The following is a 12,325-nucleotide window of genomic DNA, read 5'->3' as shown; positions in this document are numbered from 1 at the left end:
TCGTAATTTTTTTTTAAAAAACGTTTTTAAATTACTTAAATTACATGAGTAGGTAAGTAGTATTGAATAGATATAAATAGACCGTCTAGACAATGACAAAAATGACAACAGTACAGTAGTGGAAGATTCTCACCGGTGTTGAGTAACCTCTTTGTGAATATTTAAGAACCCGGGATATAGAGGATTTCACGCATTGTGAAACCCTAGGACTCGAGATATATCTTGCAAATAGCATTATGATTGTACCTAATTGCAGATGGTGCTAAACTGACCGAATTACTTTAGTCTTTAGGTAGCGTTCAGCACGTTCTCAAGTTCAATGTAGTCCAAATTACGAGAGATACGTTTGAGGTCAAGTGTCAAGGCCGTTCAAAATATCCTATGTGGCTACCGAATACCGAGTGCCAAAGTAACCTTCGCTAAATAAAAAAAAACAACAATGCACAGATTCCAGCGAATTGTATTGTAAAGTTATAATTAATTCATAGACGATCCAAAGAAGCTAAATATAATTTGATGGCTAAATTAGGATATTATGATCAAACGGTTTGACTGCAACAAATTATATTCAGAATTATATCTTCTCCTGACATGAATTCGATGAGGGCTGTTTTGTAGATCCCAGAGACTACTACATCCCCAATATTCTTCTATTAGGGGATCTGGGAGGGGGGAAACCTTTTTTTATAATGTTCGAGTATGGGGGTTGGGAGGGTGGAGACTTTTTAAAAAAATGCCCCCCTCTCCTCCCAAACCCCCTACTTGAACATTATATAAACAAGAATACTAGAAATGTAGGAGCTTTCGGAAGGCCTCCCGTCAAAATCAACTATCATTTTAATAAATGATGACATTTTATATATCTTATTGCTAATCACGAAAGAATAAAATTCAACCCTATCGATATCCTCGTAGGCACAGCAAGTTTTACATCTTGATCTTTAAATAAGACATATAGGTAGTTGGCACTAAATTTACTGTCAAAGAATATCTGGTCACCAGTCACAACTTCCTTTTTTTAGGAATATCGAAAGCAAGATGGTGAGCATGTGAATTTAATGCAGACTCAATGGCATTTCTTGGATATGATTATGAAATTTGATTTTATAATTACTGATCACAATTGTACACTTATTTACCTTTAGATTATGCGTTTATTTTTCATGCTTACTGATGCCTGTCACTCTCAATTTTTTTCCTTTTCTGGGGACGATGTTAGGATTCCTATTATCGATAAGGCCCTGGAAGTGAGAGTAGCAGGGTTCCCACTCAGTCGGGAAATGGTCTTGAATTTTTTAATTTCTTCAAGATCGGGAAAGAACGGTCTTGATTTTTTTTTTTGGTCTGAGTCGGGAGCTTTCAAATCGGGTGTGGTCATAGTCATAGTCACGTACACGTTAACTTTAGGCAGTTTGTTTAGTGAGCAGCAGCACTGACACTGACATATTAAAATTAAAAAATGGGCCGCTGTACTGTGATTATCCCCAGACACCTGTCTGGGGATAATGAAAATTCGTTAACCAAATTTCGTTATCCCCAGACAGATATTTGAAACTCCACTCTTTTAAACAATTATCCACACTCCAGAATATGGAATGTTTCCAAATGCACATAGATAGGCACTTTGATAAAATTTTCAAACTCAAAATATCTTGATTTGACTCAGTCAGGGGGATGGGACTTGACATTGAAAATAAAAACATAAAATTTGATACCTTATTTGTTTCTCTACGACCTACGGTTCCAGAGTTATTTATATTTTTCTACTGAAATTTTTTGTCAATTTTACAGATAGAATCTGTGATCTCACCACTGCCTCAAAACCAGCATCTCGCGGCTATTGGGAAATTTTGAGTCTTGCAGTCAACATGGCCCACTTATTGTTTTCAGTAATTTTGTTTCAATTGAAAAATAAATGGCAAGTGTTAGATATCATTTTCATATAAATCATTTTCATGTATGGAAAGTATTGAAAAAATTAAGGATAAATGAAAAAAAATAAAAAAATATGAGGTTTTTGTCCTAAAAAGTGGGGTTGGTGGCGGGAAAAATAAAATAATGAGCGAGTGTATCAATTTTGGTGAAATTTGGCAGAGATATTCTTCAATTAATTGTCTATTGATGTTTGAAGTATAATTAAAATGTATCCAAAATTTTAAAAGTTCTTGTAATTCAAAAATTTATAAATTTTTATTACATAAACTTTCTGAGAAATACAATCAGGAATTAAGAATGAAATACACCGTTAGACAGCTTGTTTTGTGCCCTTTATAATGATACCAAAATTAGTCACATAGGTTCACAAATAACGCCATGGTGACCAACACAGTAAAGGGTCAAAAATAAAGTTCCAAAAAACGAATTTCACCTTACAGTGAGCTTATCGGCGGCCACTGGACTGGAGTTAACAAAGTGCCTAACATAGAAATAAGGAAAGTTAATAAAATATCTATACATAAAATTAACCAACATTAAATCAGTTCTTATTTCATATACTAGGCACTTTGATAAAATTTTCAAACTCAAAATATCTTGATTTGACTCAGTCAGGGGGATGGGACTTGAAAATAAAAACATAAAATTTGATACCTTATTTGTTTCTCTACGACCTACGGTTCCAGAGTTATCTATATTTTTCTATTGACATTTTTGGTCAATTTTACAGAGAGAATCTGTGATCTCACCGCTGCCTCAAAGCCAGCATCTCGCGGCGATCGGGAAATTTTGAGTTTTGCAGTCAACATGGCCCACATTGTTTTCAGTAATTTTGTTTCAATTAAAACATAAATGGCAAGAGTCAGAAAATAAGCTTTATTTTCATATAAATCATTTTCATGTATGGAAAATATGGAAAAAATTAAGGATAAACGAAAATGGAAAAAAATATGAGGTTTTTGTCCAAAAAAGTGGGGTTGATGGCGGGAAAAATAAAACAATGAGCGAGTGTATCAATTTTGATGAAATTTGGCAGAGATATTCTTCAATTAATTGTCTATCGATGTATGAAGTATAATTAAAATGTATCCATAATTTAAAAAGTTCTTATAATTCAAAAATTTATAAATTTTTATTACATAAGCTTTCTGAAATAACCTTTAGAAAGCTTGTTTTGTGCCCTTTATAATGATACCAAAATTAGTCACATAGGTTCACATATAACGCAATGGTGACCAAAACAGTAAAGGGTCAAGAATAAAGTTCCAAAAGAGTTTCACATTACAGTGAGCCTATCGGCGGCCACTGGACTGGAGTTATCAAAGTGCCTACATATACACAATATGCGTCGATTTTGAAGTGGGTGTCATGGCCGAATGGTTTAGTCGTCTGCCCTGGAAGTTTTACCAGAATTGACGTTGTGGGTTCAAATCCTGGTTCCGCCCCTTCTTTTCACAGAACGTTGCAAGGAATAAATGTCCCATCCATCCTCCCCCCCACCTTTTTTTTTTTTTTTTTGTGCGAGTCTATTCTTTTCTCCTTTTTGTTTGACCTTTTGTTCAGTTTCTGATCATGAATTTCTTAAAATTGTTTTTATTTTGGTAGAGGCGAGGGAGACCAAGATTTTGGTCTCCCTAGCCAAATTGGTCGATTTTGGCTAGGGGGACCAAAATCTTGGGTCTCCCTAGCCAAAATGGCTCGTTTTGGCTAGGGGTAGGGAGACCAAGATTTTGGCCCCCGGCGTAAAACTGCATTTTCGTTTATGGAACTGTTTCTTTATGTTAAAGAGGCGAGTTTTTACTTCTGTTTATTCATTGCTTGCCTGTTTGTTTTTATTGCTGTTCTTTCTTTCTTTTTTTTTTTTCTTGGTTATTTTTTAGGTAATAATCCTGCACCCAGCTCCCCACCCACACAAGAAAAAATGTCCGAGAAGAGATTGCAAGATATCGGCCGGTCGCCCACACAAAATTTAATTTTTATTATTTAACAATATTTTTAGATTTTTACTAGGAAAACACGATTTTGGTCTTCAGACTCAAAACCATGGAACTGTTTCTTGTACTGTTATGATGTTGAGGAGGGCAGTTTTTGTTTTTGTTTGTTTGCTTGTTTTTTAGAGAGAGAGAGTTATCAGCCGCCCAACACAAAAAGTATTTGAATTTGAATTTTCTTTTTGTTCTTCAATTTTATCTATGTAGTTCCAAAAATCCGGTTACTTTTCTGGGGAGGGGGGAGGGGGTACTTACTGTTGAGTACAATGCAGTACAACGACGAATACAAAGCTTTTGTTTGTAAAGAGTTTTATGGCGCTTGCAGCACATTTAGGTCGCATCAGTGTCGGTAAAATGTGATAAAGAAGAAAATAGGATAGTTTTCAGGGGAGGGGGGGGGGGTACTTAATGTTGAGTACAATGCAGTACAACGGCGAATACAAAGTTTTTGTTTGTAAAGAGTTTTATGGCGCTTGCAACACATTCAGGTCGCATCAGTGTCGGTAGGGCGGGTGGTTGGATGGGAGCATCACCCTTGAATCATATACCTATGATGTTCGCATGGGTGTACGATCCGATAGTGATGTCGTTTCTTCTTCTTTTTACTAGCCTATCCTGCTTCTTTGGTTTGTGATTGTATTTTGACAGGGATATTTTTTTTCTGTAAATCTCCTGCCTGTTTGTTCTTGGTTATTTATAATTTAGCTTATGATTCTTTAGGTTATGATTTTGATTTACATTTGTACTATTTTTGTTAGATTGCTTGTTTTTTTTGTTTCAGCGGTCTCTCATATAACCTCAATTGTGTTGGAAGAGACCTAAAGCAACAAACAAACAAAAAAAGTGTCGGTAGGAAGAAAATAGGATAGTTTTAAAAACACCATCCAAGTGCGGCGGCTTTATCTCTTTGATCTCGTATCATGGTCTCCCCTGCGCCAAACATCTTTGTCGTTTGTGGGTTACCCCTCCCCCAACTTCCCCCGTCATTTATAATTTTCTCCCGTACCGTGATACAAGATCAATAAAGAAAAGGCCGCCGATAATTCCAAAATGAAAACACGTCGGGAGGCCAAAATTGAATTTTAAAAAGAGTACAAAAATAAATTTCGTATGGGGTGGGGGATATGATAATGTTAGCTACAAGGCCTAAAAACAAACAGACCAATATATAAAAAAAGGAATAAATAAAATTTTTAAAAACCCAACCAATTCACAACATGAAGGAACAGTTCTATAAATGAATACACCGTTAACCTAGCAAAAATCTAAAAATATTGTTGTTTTTTTTTTTAATTAAATTTTCTGCGGGCGACCGGCCGATAACTTGCAATCTCTTCTGACATTTTTTTGGCGTGATTATAAAGAGCCCCCCCCCCCCCCCCCCCCCCCCTCCCCCTCCTTAAATAATAAAAGCAAATACAGACAGGCAATATATAAAAAGAAGAAAAAACCGCCTCTTCAACATTAAAAAAGTTGTGCGTCTTTAATTGAACCCCCCCCTAAACGCGAACATTTTCCAGTCACAACTTTCTTATGGGTGAGTTGGGTCACAATTTGACTGCTGCTGCTCACTAAACTGCCCAATTTAATAAATTCAGTGATGATAATCTTCCGGGATTTTGGGAATTTCTCAGAAATTTTCCGCTGAATTTGCCATGTCTAACATTTTCCTCAAAACCACAAAATTGTCGTTTTGTCTCATGTCATATTTTGACACCTGTTCCCGTGACGTGAAATTTTCAATTTGAATTATAACTTAACAAGATTTGCTAGTTCAGTGATGCCAAAACTCCGGGTCAAATTCCGGGGAGGTCAAGTTGTTCCAAGGACACATTCTCTCCCCCCCCCCCATCATCATCTCTGCCACTAGAATTACAACCATCATCACTACCACTACTACTGCAACCACCACCACATCATCATCACTACCACTACTACTACAACCACCGCTATTACAACCACCACCAGCACATCATCATTACCACTACTACTACAACCACCTCTACCACATCATCATTACCACTACTACAACCACTATCATCACTACTACTACTACAACCACCCCCACCACATCATCATCACTACCATTTGTACTACAACCACCATCACGACCACATCATCATCACTACTACAACCACATCACCTTCATCACTACCACTACTACTACAATGCAACCACCACCCACATCATCATCATTACAACTACTACTACAACCACCACCACATCATCGTCACTAGCACTACCACATCATCACTACCATTTGTACTACAACCACCATCTTCACAAAATCATCACTACCACAACCACCACCACCACATCATCATCACTACAAGTACAACTACTACTACAACAACAACAACCACTACAACATCATTATCATCACTACCACTACTGCTACAACCACCACCATCATCACGACCATTACTACTGCAACCACCACCACCACCGCATCATCATCACTGCAACTACCACTAGTACTACAACCACCACCACATCATCATCACTACCACTAAGTTATTACCATTCAATTTCCACCTTTTCTCTTCTTTAGATTTACTGGCTTTTTTCTTTTTTCCCATTGATGAAGGTGTTAGTTTTTTTAAATTTTGATATTTTGATCCCAACAGCCTTTCAAGAAATTTATTGAAATTGGCCGTGTGGTCTATGTCAATTATGGACCTGAGAAGGGGAAACTCTGTGCAATTGTGGATATCATCGATCAGAACAGGGTAAGTTGATTGTTCTTGTTGAGTAGGGATTTAAATCTTTCTGATTCATTAAAAATAATTACCCTGACTCTTCATAAACATTTTTGTCACCTTTAGTCATTTATGACCCATATGTTTTAATTATTCACAATGTTAATATTTTGTAACTTCTATGTGAATCATTGATTTTACAGCTGAACGGGGAAAACTGAGTTATTATCAACATTTTAGTTTCCCATGAAAATTTGTCACTTTGTATTTTCACACTCCTGTGAAGTCTTTGAATTTATGATTTCATGACATTCCTCTGCAAATAAAGCAAATTTTTATGATCCGCAATTACAGCAAATTGTTGTGATGCCACAAAATGTAATTGAATAATGAATCAGTATCAGTAATAATATATGCTACACTATTAACATGTTTGAGGATATATCATAGTTTTATTTTGTTGGTACTAAATGTCAATATGAAGGTCAATTCAGTTTTGCCATGTATTGTATGAAAGGCTCTAATAATAATGCATTCTCATTGAGTGCACATGATTGTGTCACTTTGTGTTTTTAGATGGAACTTTGTTTGAAATTTTTACCATTTGCAAATATTGTCGAATTTTGAAATGCTTTACTGTTTTCTTTTACACACCATCTCTTTTCATTGAATAAATCAAACCCTAACAGTGCCCATTTGATGTAAACAGCAAGAACTTAGCACTTATAATGCGTTCACAGGCAAGCTTCTAATAAGACCTCATTTATGAACATTTCTATTGATTCAGGCTCTGGTTGATGGACCTTGCTCTGGAGTTAAAAGACAAGAAATGGCCTTCAAAGCTATGGAGATAACAGATTTTGCATTGAAGTTCTGTCCCTCTGCACCTGCAAGAGTAGTGAAAGCAGCCTGGGAAAAGTCAGATGTTTCCAAGCAATGGGCTGAGACTGCATTTGCTAAGAAAATGGACAGAAATGCGAAAGTGAGTTTTTGTTCAAATCATTTCCTTCCAACAAGATAATTATGCTTTTCCTCATCTTTTGGGACTGGCAGCTGTAGGGTTGTTGCTTTTGCTGAAATGAATTCATACATCAATTTTTTCATATCTGGCTTGAATTGTGTTTATTAGTGTCTTGAATCATTATAGTTATTTTAGTCTCCAGTCATTTGTTGTTCTCTTTCACAGAAAACGATATCTCATCCTCATCCATATATATTCTTTGAAATTCAATGAATCAGTGGATTTCTTGAGAATATTATTTTTGTTTCTATTTTTTTATGTGCCCCTTTGCTAACTTTGATTGATTTTTTTTTTTTCCACTTTTCACAGAGAGCCCAACTTTCAGACTTCGACAGATATAAGCTCATGGTGTTGAAGAGAAAGGTAAATAACATTTGTACTCAATTTCCGCGCATAGTGTGGTTTGGTTGTATGAAGTGCAGTTGCAAGCCTTTGGCCATTGCGACAGTCTTCAGACATGTTTGATGTGGTAAATGACTGGTTTGCAAAATGAATCTTTCTGTGGTTTTTTTTTTTTTTTTTTTTTTTTGTTACGGTAGGTTTGGTTTTAAAATAGACAAGAATGACTGATTTCAATATTGTTTCAGGTCTTTCTGAAATGATATTTTTAAAATAAGCCAATTTGTATGATGAACCAGGATATTTAGGAAGTGCCGGCTGAATACCAGTGCTGATTGTCCTAATCTGACATCTTTTTGGTATCTTTTGGAGTAGAGTAAAAGTTTCCTTCTTTTTTTTCCGGAGATTGGTCTGATTGCAGGACAGTTTTAGTTGCTTGCTTGCTTTGCAGGGTGAGGAAGCTACTTTAAGCACCCAGGATTGCAATTAAAAGGATATGTCCACTTAAGTAGTTGTTTTTCTGGGCAGGGTTTAAAACACAAGCTTGCTAACCAGTACGATATTTCTTATTAGTAAGCAATTATTGTTAACAAGAATGTTATGAAAGCAATATATGTTCTGTTTTAGAGCAAGACATGGTTATTTTACACCGCGATTTTTGGGCGAGGTTCTGTACCATAAAAAGAGGAAAAATCATTCAAATTGTTTTACTAGGGATTGGTACAGAAGATATTTATGGCAGGTTGTGTTTATGTATTGTGTCGGTGATGATTGTTTTCCTTTCTTTTAATTGAAACGCTTTCGTTTTAGTATGCCAAATTCTATGATGAACCATGATATTTAGGAAGTGCCGGCTGAATACCAGTGCTGATTGTCCTAATCTGACATCATTTAGATATCTTTTGAGTAGTATAAATTATAGGACTAAAGTCATCACATTTTTAGGAATTGCAGTTTATGCAAGTTTTATTATTAAACAAAACTAACAGACAAAATGAATGAATTGTCTTTTTTATCCTGAGAATCTCATCTATGTGCAATCTGAACTCTTTTCATTATGTGATTAGTCATTTCAAAATACATGCTGAAAGTGTTGTTGTTGTGAAATCAAATATGCAGTCTTGTCATTTGTGCAGGAGCTATAAATTATAATTACTGGTGAGACCTCTAATTCTTTCTTTCTTTTTTTCATATATTATAATTATTACCTATGCCAAATCGTATGATGAACCAGGATATTTAGGAAGTGCCGGCTGAATACCAGTGCTGATTGTCCAAATCTGACTTGTTTTTGGTTTTTAAGTAGTTATAAATTATAATTACTGATGAGACCTCTAATAAAATTAAAAAATATATATATGTATTGTTATTATTATTTATTACCTATGCCAAATCGTATGATGAACCAGGATATTTAGGAAGTGCCGGCTGAATACCAGTGCTGAGTGCCGGCTGAATACCAGTGCTGATTGTCCAAATCTGACATGTTTTTGGTTCCTAAGGAGCTATAAATTATAATTACTGATGAGTCCTCTAATTTTAAAACTATATATATATATTGTTATTATTATTACCTATGCCAAATCGTATGATGAACCAGGATATTTAGGAAGTGCCGGCTGAATACCAGTGCTGATTGTCCAAATCTGACTTGTTTTTGGTTTTTAAGGAGCTATAAATTATAATTACTGATGAGACCTCTAATAAAATTAATATATATATATATGTATTGTTATTATTATTTATTACCTATGCCAAATCGTATGATGAACCAGGATATTTAGGAAGTGCCGGCTGAATACCAGTGCTGATTGTCCAAATCTGACATGTTTTTGGTTCCTAAGGAGCTATAAATTATAATTACTGATGAGACCTCTAATTTTAAAACTATATATATATATATATATATATATATATATATTGTTATTATTATTACCTATGCCAAATCGTATGGTGAACCAGGATATTTAGGAAGTGTCGGCTGAATACCAGTCCTAATCTGACATCATTTTGGTTTTTAATGAATGGGAGACCAGGGATTATTATCTACCAACTCTCTTTTTTTCAACCTGTCACAGGAACAATTTTGGCCATGAGTATTGTTGTATTCAATCCAATGTGATCATTTCCATTCAACAGTACACTTCGATTCTCATGTTTTTATTGTTATACCTTGTAATAGGGAAGGAATTTGGCATTGATCAGTTTGAAACTGAGAACCAGGTTTTCAATATCAAAAAAGAAAAATAACCTAAAGCTGTATGATATTAGTGTTCTTGTTTTTGTTTTTTTTCATAGTGTGTTTTCTTTATTGTTGCATTTTTATTTTTGTTTTCATTAATTCTAAAAAATGAGGATTTCTGAGGATTAAAACCAATTCCTGGAGTTATAAATTGGCTGTTATAGGGTGTCAAGTGCATGATGAACCAGGATATTTAGGAAGTGCCGGCTGATTGGCAGTGCTGATTATCCTAATCTGACAACTTTGCATCTTATTCTTCTTGGCCCATCTGAAATTAAGGCCTATCTTTGACCACTAAAGTTACCAATTAATTCATCATTGGTGCTTGCTTTTCACCAAGAATTTTTTTTTTTTTAATTGGCAGGAAAACATTCACTCCATATATCAATAGATTAAATGTCTTAATTTTCTGAGATAAAATCTTGAGGGGGGAAAAGTCTTCTCATTGCATGACAAAGTGATCCTACAGGATAGCATGATGAGCTGGCTGATAGTTATTTCTTGCTATATCAGAGTCAAAGATCTCAATGAGTGCATGCGCAATGAGCTGTTATGAATGACTGAGAGTATTAAAAGATTTATTACTTGGTTTTGGGGGAAATAATTATGAGGTGTCCTTAGTATCCTTTATATAAAACAACTCAAAGAGTAAGAATTCTTAAAAACATTTTAGATTTTGAACTCATTCCCCGTGCAGGCTCGCAAGTTGCCCAGGAACTTTGGAACTCATTCGAAATTCCAAACGTAGGAGTTCAGAAATCTTTACTGATTAATTCAAATTAGTTTAGCCTAATCCAAGATCATTATATTTCTTGCTGCTTTTCGTGTTCTTGATTTAAAAATGTATTTCCTTTTCCTCTTTTCTTTACAGACAAATAAGATGATCAGAATTGAGATGGGCAGGTTGAGAAATGCCGCTCGCAAAGCTGCCAAGAAATAAAGGCTATGTCAATAAAAGTATAAATTATAAATGGAGGATGTTACCTTTTTATTTTTTAATGTTGTTTGTTACTGTTGTATATTGTTTTTGTTTTTTCCATGAGTGTCTTTTGTCTGGTTGGGGTTCCTGAAATCCCAGTCTTCTACACCCGTTTCTGTTTTTCCAACCTGCTTTTTGTAATTGTCTTGGAATGAGATTACTTGGTTTTGTCGTAGACGGCTGAGAGGGAGTCATTAAAATATATATATAGTTTTATTGTTATATATATTGGTTTGTATAATGTAAGCATCGGATCCTGTGCTCGTGTCTGGTTGAGGCTTTTAGGTGATCTCAATCTACACTCCAGCATGGTTTCCTCGTACTCCTCAGGATGTGCAAAAAAAGCTTGAGGAAACTGTGCCTTGTCAAAACAACTTGATGAAGATTGGGGGGGGGCTCAACGGTGTGGTCTTAGCTTCAAACCCAAAAGATACCTAGTTTGAATATTCACCGCATTGTGTTGGCCTCCATCAAACCAACTCTCCATACCTCAGTTTGCGGTTCGACACCTGAGCTATTCCAGTTTTCCCTTGTAATAGACTATAAGACAAATCTCTTCTTGAGGATAAATAATGGGAACTTTATTATTTACACAATGATGCCAATACTCCGGTCTGGAGCAAAAAATTTGCGGGCTCAGGGCAAATTCCGGTGGGGTCACTTTGTTCCAAGGGTACCCCCCCCCTTTCCAACCACCACATCATCATCATTGCCACTAGTAGTACAGTAGAACATGAAAGTAACGTACTCGGAAATAGCGAGTAAAATCTAAATCCCCGTTTTTTTCTCTTATTTGAGTCAATAAAATTAGCATGCAAGTAGCGAGTATGAAAAAGAGGTCAACTCGGAAATAACGAGCATTTCCTGCCCCAGCCTAGGACTTCGAACGAAGTAAAGCAAAACACCAGACAAGGGCGATTTAAATATTTTTAGCCTAGCTTCTTTTCTTTTCTTATTTTTCGTTACGAGTAATATTACACAGTAGCCTAGTCTGTAACAACAAGATATGAAGTGAGTAGAAAAGTACCAGAAGACAATAGAGAATAAAAATTTTTCGCGGCGGTGGTGGGGTTTGAACCTGCGACCTTATTGGTACGACAACTCCGCCTGGCAGGTGAG

General features: G+C 35.6%; 2 protein-coding genes across 4 annotated transcripts in view; one reads left to right on the top strand and one right to left on the bottom strand.

The window, feature by feature from the left end:
* The window catches only part of LOC144977003 (putative D-lactate dehydrogenase, mitochondrial), a 29,918-nt gene extending 29,564 nt beyond the window's left edge, over positions 1–354 (bottom strand). For both annotated transcript variants that reach the window (XM_078921677.1, XM_078921678.1), the window contains exon 1: positions 134–354. In XM_078921677.1, coding sequence (XP_078777803.1) covers positions 134–235 — 102 coding nt within the window. In that variant the 5' untranslated portion in view covers positions 236–354. The remainder of the gene's footprint in view (positions 1–133) is intronic.
* Positions 355–961: 607 nt separating this feature from the next.
* On the top strand, positions 962–11,198 carry LOC144977002 (large ribosomal subunit protein eL14-like). 2 transcript variants are annotated; one of them, XM_078921675.1, is made up of 5 exons: positions 962–1,041; positions 6,554–6,655; positions 7,413–7,607; positions 7,956–8,009; positions 11,099–11,198. In XM_078921675.1, the coding sequence occupies exons 1-5, from the start codon at positions 1,039–1,041 to the stop codon at positions 11,165–11,167; spliced, it is 423 nt and encodes a 140-aa protein (XP_078777801.1). In that variant the 5' UTR covers positions 962–1,038; the 3' UTR covers positions 11,168–11,198. The 2 variants fall into 2 exon arrangements, with proteins under 2 accessions (XP_078777801.1, XP_078777802.1); XM_078921676.1 differs by lacking the exon at positions 962–1,041 and adding an exon at positions 1,895–1,918.
* Positions 11,199–12,325: the final 1,127 nt, after the last annotated feature.

This window comes from Berghia stephanieae, chromosome 7 (genome assembly GCF_034508935.2).
Source record: "Berghia stephanieae isolate SIO BIC M18660-M18661 chromosome 7, UCSD_Bste_1.3, whole genome shotgun sequence".
Classification (NCBI taxonomy): Eukaryota; Metazoa; Mollusca; class Gastropoda; order Nudibranchia; family Aeolidiidae; genus Berghia; species Berghia stephanieae.
The sequence above is the reverse complement of the archived record's forward strand: the minus strand, read 5'-3'. Positions and strand labels throughout refer to the sequence as shown.

What these genes read in the sequence shown, in the direction of transcription:
- LOC144977002 (XM_078921675.1), top strand. An exon ending in AAATGGACAGAAATGCGAAA is followed by an intron (nt 7,608 to 7,955) that starts GTGAGTTTTTGT and finishes CACTTTTCACAG; the next exon opens with AGAGCCCAACTTTCAGACTT. An exon ending in TCATGGTGTTGAAGAGAAAG is followed by an intron (nt 8,010 to 11,098) that starts GTAAATAACATT and finishes TTTTCTTTACAG; the next exon opens with ACAAATAAGATGATCAGAAT.